Genomic DNA, 10,404 nt, shown 5'->3' on the forward strand with positions numbered 1-10,404 from the left:
GGGGAATCTTATTGGAGGAATAGTGGCCCACATGAGGGAGGTATTATTCATACTTTACTTGACCTTGAAAAAATCACATCTGCTTCAGTTCTTGGTACCCTGTCAGTCAATAAATATTCATTAATTTCATGTATATGTATGTGTATATGTATATATGAAGTGTTATATACGCATATGCACATATAATGTTTATGATGATGGTGATGTGAAGTTCTAAGTGCTGGAAATGCAAAAAAAAAGGGCAAAAGACAGTTCTTTTGAGGGGCAGCTATGTGGGACAGTGGATAAAGCACTGGCCTTGGATTCAGGAGAACCTGAGTTCAAATGCAGCCTCAAACACTTGACACTTACTAGCTGTGTGACCCTGGGCAAGTCACTTAACCCCCACTGCCCCACAAAAAAAAAAAAAGGGATCAGAGTTCTGTTTGGCCTAAGAGGTGAGCTGTGGAAAGAGACATTTAGATTTCTGATGGAAAAATTTCCTAATGCTTAGAGCTGTTTAGAAGTGTAATGGGTTACCTACATTGAAGGTGGTGTAGGGGCCGAATTTAATATATAGAGAGTTAATTGGGTGACTCACCGAAATATTGGGGTCCCAGAAATAATGAGGGACCTCTAGGTTCAAAGCTCCCTCCCCTCTGAACTGCCCTTTTAGATATTTCTCCTAGGCCAATAAGAAAGGAGCCTTACAGCTTCTTTTCCACAAAAGGATCAGATTTTATTACTTTGGAATTAATTAAACAACAAAGGTGAAATTAGTAAAAAAATCAAAGATAAGGAAATAGGGAAAAGAAATACAGATAAATTCTCCTAGCTCTAACCTAAGTCTATACAATTCCCAGATTGTTTCCAATTAAGCTAATTCAAAGGAATGCAAGGTTTTTGTGTTCACTCACCATACTGGGAAATCTGCTAGTTTCTCACATCACAGGGGAAACCAGGGAGAGGGAGAGAGGGAGAGAGAGGGAGAGGGAGGAAGAGAGAGGGAGAGAGAGACAGAGAGAGACAGAGAGAGAGCACGCATTCTGGAAGCTACTCCAGCCTCCCCTCAGCGAAGGGGAGGTCTTTAGTAACTTCAAGGTGGGCCAGGTGTGGCCCCCCCAAATGAATCAGCTAAAACTCCAATAATTTTTTTTTTTTTTTTTGGTGAGGCAATTGGGGTTAAGTGACTTACCCAGGGTCACACAGCTAGTAAGTGTTAGGTGTCTGAGGTCAGATTTGAACTCAGGTCCTCCTGACTCCAGGGCCAGTGCTCTATCCACTGCACCACCTAACTGCCTCTTAAAACTCCAATAATTTTTACCACAGTGGTGAGCTCTTCCTAATTGGTGATCCTAATGATGAAATGAGGCACTAGGGGTACAGTAGATAGAGTGATGACCCAGAATCAGGTAGATCCGAATTAAAATCCTGCCTCAATCAATTCCTTAGCTGTGTGACCCTGGCCAAGTTACTTTTTTTTTTTGCCTGCCTCAGTCTCCTCCTCTGTAAAATAAGGGTAATATTGATACCTACCTCATAGGGTTGTTGTGGGGACCAAATGAGCCATTACTATGACTGCTTTGTTGGGTATATGCTGAGGGCATGGTTGTTCAGGGATGGGTTGGACTAGTTAGCTCCTAAAATCCTTTCTGACTCAGACATTTTGTGCCTTTTCGATCCTCTGTTTACCTGTGCTTTTGGAGGGATCAAACTGGAAGAGTGAGTTGGAAGGTGGGGAAGGAAGCGTGGGATAGTGGAAAGAATGATAGAAAGGGGGGCCAGAGACTCTGAGACCAAACCCCATCTCCACCATGTCTTCCTTGGGCAATTTCAGCAAATCCTCACCCTTTCCTTGGTCTTGTTTTTTTCATCTGTAAAATGAGCCCTTTGCACTCAGACACTTGGAGATCTCCCTGGGGGCCCTAGACCTGGGATCCTGAGACCAGCAGAGGGCAGCCCGACAAAGCCCAAAGGAAGCCAGTTGGCCTCCAGGCCTCCAGGCTGACACCTGGGCACATGATTCGGGATTGAAGAGGAGCCAAAGCCACCAGCCAGGATGCCCACAGCTCTGGCCCAGAGCCAGGAAGATGGGCAGCTGGGTCAGATCCCGGGGGCGGTTAATAAGTGTGGACAATTACCAGGGTCAGGTGCTCAGAAGGGAAACTAATAAGCACAGAACCTGGGAAAACCAGGAACTCAAGGCAGCCTGGGAAGGGAGTCTTGTTGAGGTAAACGGGTCTCGGAGCCTGTGATCTACTGATGAAAGAAGCTGTCAAACCAAGCTGTCAAACCTCTCCTCTCTCCTATAACTCTCCTATAACTATTGTAAAAGTACAAAATGTAGCGGGGCAGCTAGGTGATGCAGTAGATAGAGCACTGTCCCTGGAGTCAGGAGTACCTGAGTTCAAATCCAGCCTCAGACACTTAACACTTACTAGCTGTGTGACCCTGGGCAAGTCACTTAACCCCAATTGCCTCACTTAAAAAAAAAAAAGTACAAAATGTAGAGTAGGGAATGCCAGAGTTGTGAGCAACCTTGGAACAGGAAATGTCAGAACTGGAAGAGTCTTCAAAACAAACAAAAAAAATAATCAGTCAACAAACAATGTTCAAGTTCCTATTGTCTGTCAGGCACTGTGCTAAGGGTTGTCTATACAAATAAGAAAAAAGAATTTCAGTTCCTTCCCTTGAGGCTGCCACCTAACCCCCAAAAGGAAGCTGAAAGTGGGGAGAGAGGATATTAGAGCTGGGGTGCTCTTAGGATACAGAATGTTTGAGCTTGAAGGGACCTTAGACCAGGAGGCCAAGAAGGCATCTTTGTTTATTTATTTGTTTTTAGTGAGGTAATTGGGGTTAAGTGACTTGCCCAGGGTCACACAGCTAGTAAGTGTTAAGTGTCTGAGGCTGGATTTGAACCCAGGTCCTCCTGAATCCAGGGCCTGTGTTCTATCCACTGAGCCACCTAGCTGCCCCAAGAAGGCATCTTTGAACAAAGATGGTCTCGGAAGAAGAACCGGGGATCTGGGGAAGCCATTTTGAGGGAGACCACCAGACATTGTTTCAGAGATTTCACCTCGAGGCCTCACATTGTCACTGTATAAAAGGTCAGTGAGTCATTTAATGTCTCTTGGCCTTGATTTCCTGAAAAATGAAAGTCTCTGACTCAATTATCTCTGCTGGTCTGTATTTTGTGTTGTTGGGTCTTTTCCAGTGTGAGATTAAAATTGGATATTAGATCACAAATCTCCCCTACTTAACCTTTCCCTTAATTTATCTCCCAGACTAGTAAATGGAAGAAGCTTCTGGTTTTCTAGATAGAGCCTTTATTGTATGGTAGCCACAAGGTGATGTTTATTAGAAGGATAGGAAAGTAGAAATACAATACAAATTGTCTTAAGTCTAGGCTTAGTCTATATTCTGTATAAAACTCACCAAAACCCAAGGCCACTTTTGGGGAGAGAGACCGAGTCAAGCGTATGCTGTTAACCGAGAGCCGGGCCGAGTCAAACTCCAGTCCGCGTCTGTCTGTGCAGCGCAGCCAGGAGACCAGCGGAGCAGGAAAAAGCTCCACTTCTGTTCTCTCCTTGTCTTTCAAGCTCGCACCCCGGAAGTCGAGTGCGTAGCAGGCAGTCTGACGTGCGCAGCAGGCGGACTGTTGGTCTCCTCCCCAAAAGGGTGGTCCTTCAAAAAAAAAACTGGTGTCTTTCACCAGTTTTCACCTCCTCTGTTCAAGAATCTTTTCCGTCTCTGAAGTTTTGTGTGCTATAGTTCTTTGCCATGACCTCAAGTCCAGGTTCTCAGTGAATAGGGCAGCAGCCACATTCACACTCAGTTACCTGCATGGATTATTAATGTTACTGGAATGGTAAACTAACTTCTATGAGAAGGATACAAGGAGACCTGTATCAGTCTTCCCTCCATCCTGGGTCCCAATCCATTTGGGGTTTTCTTGGCAGAGATAGGAGTGGTTCACCCAGTTCCTTCTCCAGCTTATTTTACAGATGAGGAAACTGAGGCAAATGAGGTTAAGTGACTTGCCTTGGGTCACACAACCAAAGTCTGAAGTCAAATTTGAACTCAGGTCTTCCTGACTCCAGGCCTCAGCTCTATCCACTGCACCACCTAGCTGCCCTAATCTTGGTTTACTTCCGGGAATTAAATTGCATAAGCATTTTATCCCAGATAATTGGCTCTATCTGGATTAAAGATGGTTTCTAGAGGCTCTCAGTAGAGCTGTTTTTTGTTTTTTCATACTGAAGTTGATTCCAGAGCGGAACCTTTTGGAAATACACCAATATAGGGTAAACAAACCACTGGGATTTTTAAATACACAAATCCTGATTAGGTCATATAAAGTATAGTGCAGTAGGTAGAGCGTTGGGCCTGCAGTCTGGAAGACATGAGTTCAGATTTGACTTCAGATACTTACTAGCTGTGTGAGCCTGGACAAGTCACTTCACCCTGTTTGCCTCAGTTTTCTCATTTGTCAGATGAGCTGGAAAAGGAGACAGCAAACCACTCCTATCTCTGCCAAGAAAACCCCAAATGGGGTCAGGGAGAATTGGACACGACTAAAACAACTGAACAGCAACAAAGTGTAAGCCCAGCATTGTTAGGATTCCTTTGGCATCAGGGGCTCCATTTACAAACCCATCGGGCCCTCCAGTTTGTTTGTTTCTACAGGTATTCCGTCCTCTCTCTGGAGAAAAGCCCCTGGTGGTTCAGTTCTCTTCATGGTCTAACATACTATAATTCTTAACCAAACCAACATACCAATATTCAGCTGCACAAACAGACAAACAGCCCCTGGGTAGGGGTGAGAAGGAAGAAGGGGCAGGATTCGTCAGTCTCTTTCCCCAGCCTTGGCTCCCTGGTCCGCTTTGGTGTGAAGGGGTTGTCTCCCATCTCCCCTCACAATTGGTGAACTTGAACCTGTCTTGCTCTAAATCCTGGAGGACTTCTTGAAGGAGAGGGCCATTGTGAACTCTTCCCTATGTGGGAGGGGAAGGTGCGTTGTTAGAAGACAGAGAAGGCAAGGTGAACCTTGGAGCACAAGCAGCCTTTTCAATTTTTTTTTTCAATTTTTATTATTTTTTTTAATCAGGGCCTCTCCCAAGGCAGGAATCTAGTAGCAGGCTTGGTGCCAGCCCCACCCAGAAAGTCTAATTAGTTAGGGTGGAGTAGTGGGGGCTTGCTCCCCTAAAGGCTGGGTAGGGCGGCTTCCGGAGGCTGGGGGTTAAAAGGGGAGGCTTGGACTAGGGATCAGGAGCAGAGGAGCTGGTAGCCCACACACGACTAGGAGACGATCCAGCTACCCAGAGCCCCTCCCTGAGACACTGTGCATGAACCCCCCGGTAAGACTGGGGGCTCCTTCCTCAGGGCTGGGACAGGGGGAGGCTTAGGGTCTCTCGGGGAGGTGGGGAGAACTGGACTTCTTGGTCTCACCGGGCAAGTCACTCTCTGATCGGAAACCACTTGAGCTGCCTTTGGGGAAGAGCTGCCCACCATAACCGAAACTCCGAATTGTGGGGGGGAAAACAGGTGGATGCTATAGACTTTCCAGAAGTGGCATCTCTTCTGGGCTTCTGTATCTCTATGTGGATTCTGGGGAAAGATCTTGCCTAGTTTGGTTTTAGGATTTCCGAGGAGATGCTAAAAGGGGCTGTTATTATTCTAATTATTGCTATTATTGCCACAATTAGCGTATTCTCCAGTCCTGCCTGGGGGCCCCACTTAGCGAGTTATCAGATGGGAAGGCCGTTTAATCAGCGGGATGGGGGTGGGGTGGGGTGGGGCCGCGGACTGGGAGGTTCTCCAGTTTCCAGAGCTGGGCTGGGCTGGGCAGAGCTGGGGGAGTCACTGGTCTCGCTAGCCCCGAAAGCATCTCTTTCTTCCTCTCCACCTCCAGCTTCCAAGTATGAGGAATCGAAACTCCATCCACACCGTCCTGTGGTTCTTAGTGCTTGCTTCCTGCAGGGGTAAGAGAACATATGATTGGAGTGGGTGGGAGACAAGACAGGGCTCCCCAGAGAATCTGCATCGTTGGGTCTCCAGGACTTCCCCAACCTCACCTCCACCCCGAACCTTATACTCCAATTCAACCTCCCCTCCGTACAGCATTTAAGCCCATTTCCATCCTCATTCCCTCTATCCCTACACCCATTCCACACCTTTTCCCTAAATCCAGCCCTATTGTTATTCCCATCCTAAGTCTTGACTCCCTCCTCCCAAACCTCGCTTCCAGCAACCCCTCCCAGCGGCAAGCCGACCCCCCTCTCTCGTCCCCCCATCTCCACCTCTCAAACTCAGCATCCGGCAGTGGCAGAAACAGCCCTGGCTTTGGAGTCAGGTAAAGCCACGGGTAAATGGCTGGCTGAGTATGGCTATTCAAGTCCTTCGACCTCTCAGCCTCAGTTTACCTATTACTAAAACGGAGGAGTAATACCTGAACTGCTCACCGCAAGGTATTGTTGGAGGGACAGTGGGCTAGGCAAACCTCAGAGCTTTAGAAAAATCTAAATTAAGACTTCCCAACATTGGGAGAATCCAGAGCCCACGGACGTGAAACGCTATAGACCTGAGAGCTATTATTCTCATTGTTGTTGTTGCAGTTGTGTTCCTACCGTCTGGTTCCGCCTTCTTTCTTTCCTCAATACCTGTCCCTCTTCCAGGTACCCCCCCCCCTTTCCGAGACCCGCCCTTCTATTTCCCCTCCCTCATTTTGTCCCCTCCTGGTTTTGTCCTTGCCTCTTCACTGTTGGTCCCTTCTTCCCTCTCCATTCTCCTCTCTCCTTGGCCCAGCCCTCCCCCCTCAGGGGGTCTCATCTCTCTCTCCTTTGGTAGCTGCACCTGGAACCTCAGTTTCCCCAATCCCAGAGGCCTTGGAGGCCCCGGAGGCCTTGGAGGTCCGGGAGACTAGGATTACCCAGTGCGCCCGCGGCTCACAGCCTTGGCACGTCTCGCTCTTCAAAGACCTCTCATTCCGCTGTGCTGGAGTACTAGTGGACCGCAACTGGGTACTAACCGCAGCCCACTGCGCAGAAAGGTATGGTGCATACAAAGGGAGCTGGCCAGTTCTGACCATCTTACCGTTTTTTTAGAATAAAACTAGAGCTGTCTGTGCAGGGGGGCGATAAAAGGAGATGTGGTGATTTAGTTGGAGGTGAGGGCAGAAGGGGGGAGACCTCAGAGATCATGAAGTTCCCCTGCCAGCAAGGAAGGAAGAGCCAGGGATATCCAACACGGAGGGACATTCAGGACGTCCCATTGGTTCAGACTTCACACTTTGCTGATGGTGTTTCTGAGGCCCTGAGTCACAAACCAGGGCCTCTCCCACTACTACAGGCTCCGAGGATTGTGGGAAGGGAAGAGGGATGAGGAAAGGATGATTGAACCGGAAGGTCTGGGAAGGGGAAGGGAATGGAGTGGAGTCAGGACAAGGCATTAGGGCTTCATGGGGCGGGCATCTTATAGGACAGTGCTGGTGCTTAGACCTTTCCCTCTGTCTTTGGCCTGGACAGCTGGCTTTGGGCCAAACTCGGTGACTACCATCTGCTGCTAGCTGATGGAGGAGAACAACTCAAAATCAGCTCCGTGATGATCCCACACCCCAAGTACAAGGTGGGTTCTGGCCCTTCCTTGCCTGCCCGCACAGATGAGCACGACCTTCTAATGATGAAGCTTCGTCGACCAGCTGTCCTTGGACCTCGGGTCCAGGTCTTACCTCTGGCCAGGACCTGTGCTGCCCCAGGGACTCGATGCCAGGCTGCAGGCTGGGGCACTACCAGCCAACCCCGAGGTAAAGGATACTTAGAAGGTCCATGTTGGAGCAGTCAAAAAGCCGGGGTCTGCATGGGATGGTGACCAACTCAAAGGCCTGTGTGTTGATCACCAAGGGGATTAGGGCTGGCAGCTGAGATTCCTGGGTCCTCAGCTTTGCTTTTCTTCCACCAGTGAAATACAGCAAGAGCCTGTCCTGTGCAGAGGTCACTGTCCTGTCTCCCAAAGAGTGTGCTACTTCCTACCCCGGGGTGCTTACAAACAATATGATATGTGCTGGCTTGGACAATGGCCAGGATGCCTGTCAGGTGAGGACTGCAGTTGAGCCAGCACTAATGAAGGGCCTGCTGGAAGCCAGGCATGGGGCCAGGTGCTGTAGAGACAAAAAACAAACAGAAACAGTTCTTGAAATCAAGGAACTCATCCTTGGGGGTGGAGTAGGTGGGTGGGGAGCATCCAAAGTAATTCCAAGGGAGAGAGAGAGAGCGAGAGGGAGAGGGAGAGAGCGAGAGTGAGAGCAAGAGAGAGAGAGAGAGAGAGAGAGAGAGAGAGAGAGAGAGAGAGAGAGAGAGAGAGAGAGAGAGAAAGAGAGAGAGAGAGAGAGAGAGAGAGAGAGAGAGAGAGAGAGAGAGCAAGATACTGCTAACACCTGGGGGGTCAGGAAGCCAATCCAAAAGCATTAATTAAGTTATGTGTCTGAAAGTGTTCATACAAAGACAAAAATGAGATACTCATCACCCTGAAGGAATTCACATTTTGTAGGCAAGATTTGATTTAGGAAGCAGTACCTGAGTGTGGGGGCAGCTAGGTGGCACTGCAGTGGATAGAGTGCTGACTCTGGAGTCAGGAAGACAATTCAAATGTGACCTCAGACACTTGGTAGGTGGGTGACCTGGGCAAATCACCTACCCCTGTTTGCCTCAGTTTCCTCATCTATAAAATGAGCTCGTGAAGATAATGGCAAAGCACCCCAGTATCTCTGCCAAGAAAACCCCGAAATGGGCTTATGGAGAGTTGGACAGAACTGAAAACAACTGAGCAGCAACAATAATACCTCGGTGTACTTGGAAGGAAGCTATGGATAAGCTGAGGAGGGAATGCATTTCAGACAAGGGGGGCCATATTCCCTTCTGAAGAGACTTAGATATGGGTTATGGGGGGTGGGAGATAGCTAGTGGGCCGGTTTTATCAAGATTATGCCAGTAGGGAGGGCATAGAACTACTGAATGTCAGCATTTGAAGGAAACAGAATATAAAAGCAAAGAGGACCCTGGAACATAAAATATAAAATGCTAGGAGTTGGGAATGATCCTAGAACATAAAGTCTTGTCTAAGATAATCTCTTCTTTTTAAATATATGAAGAAATAAAGCCAGAGGGAAATGACTTGCCCAGGGTCACACAGCTAGTGTCAAGTGTCTGAAGCCAAATTTGAATTCAGGTCCTCCTGAATCTAGGGCCAGTGCTTTATCCACTGTGCCACCTAGCTGCCCTTAAAACTTTAAATTCTAAAACCATTATCTCTAGAATGGGGAAAATAGTCAAGAGGGGATGAAACTCAAGTCAGGCTCTTTTTCTGTCTTCCTCTAGAGTGACTCTGGAGGTCCTCTGGTCTGCAATGGAACCCTCCAGGGCATCCTGTCCTGGGGCGATTACCCCTGTGGTTCAGCCCATCGGCCAGCTGTTTATACCTGGACCTGTAAATACTACTCCTGGATTGAGAAGATCATTCGAACCCACTGAACCCCTTACAGCCTTCCCAGTAATCTTGTGACCCTCATATCTTCTGTTCTTCCCACCCAGACCCTGACTGCTTGACCTTATAACTCCTGTCTGCTTGAGGATGCCGGCAATCCTCAGCTTCCCAGCCTCACAGATGCGATCCTCTCAAAGAACCAGACACCTGGGCCCACAGCCATGACCCTCCTCTCTGGGACCCAAGGGCCTGGTCTCCTGGGTGCCTTGAAAGGACTGGGGCATCCAGTGTCTCACTTCACTTCAGTGAAAGGATCAAGCATAGATTCACAGAGCTTTCAGTCTGCTTAAGAGAGCTGTCCTTAGCATCAACCTACCTGGGACTTCTGAGGCAGCCCCACTCTTCTTTCCCAAAGCTTTGGGGCAGGTCCCTTACTTCCAACCACTTCCTTTGTCCTCCTGTTTCATTTCCTGCTTCCTGGTCCTGCTCAATGACTGTTCTACCTGTCAGAGCAGATCTCTGAATCACTGGGAAGCCTCAGTTCCCTGTCTTCCCCTCTTTCATCTCTGCACACCCCTTACCCTTAGGGTCAGTTGGGACACTGCACTTGGGCCCATGGACATCTTCAAAGACATTTTGGGGATTCTTAGAAGATAAGGGAGGAGACCCAGAAAAATAAATTTTTCTACAAATTCTTCATATTTTGGAGCTTCATTCTCCTAATACGTTCTTTTTTTTTTTAGTGAGGCAATTGGGGTTAAGTCACTTGCCCAGGGTCACACAGCTAGTTAAATATTAAGTGTCCGAGGCCGGATTTGAACTCAGGTACTCCTGACTCCAGGGCCCGTGCTCTATCCACTGCGCCATCTAGCTGCCCCTCCTAATACGTTCTTAAGATACTCTGGCGAGAATACTGAATGCTCTAAAATGAGTTGGGCTTTTTTGCCC

At 48.2% G+C, this 10,404-nt stretch overlaps 1 protein-coding gene across 1 annotated transcript; it reads left to right on the forward strand.

Moving 5' to 3' along the window:
• The first annotated feature begins 5,237 nt into the window (after window positions 1-5,237).
• Window positions 5,238-10,121, forward strand: KLK10 (kallikrein related peptidase 10). The gene is made up of 6 exons (XM_043997499.1): window positions 5,238-5,336; window positions 5,891-5,960; window positions 6,826-7,027; window positions 7,503-7,780; window positions 7,936-8,069; window positions 9,351-10,121. Exons 1-6 carry the CDS (start codon window positions 5,325-5,327, stop codon window positions 9,501-9,503), a joined length of 849 nt encoding a protein of 282 aa, XP_043853434.1. The 5' UTR covers window positions 5,238-5,324; the 3' UTR covers window positions 9,504-10,121.
• Window positions 10,122-10,404: the final 283 nt, after the last annotated feature.

This window comes from Dromiciops gliroides, chromosome 3, assembly GCF_019393635.1.
Source record: "Dromiciops gliroides isolate mDroGli1 chromosome 3, mDroGli1.pri, whole genome shotgun sequence".
Classification (NCBI taxonomy): Eukaryota; Metazoa; Chordata; class Mammalia; order Microbiotheria; family Microbiotheriidae; genus Dromiciops; species Dromiciops gliroides.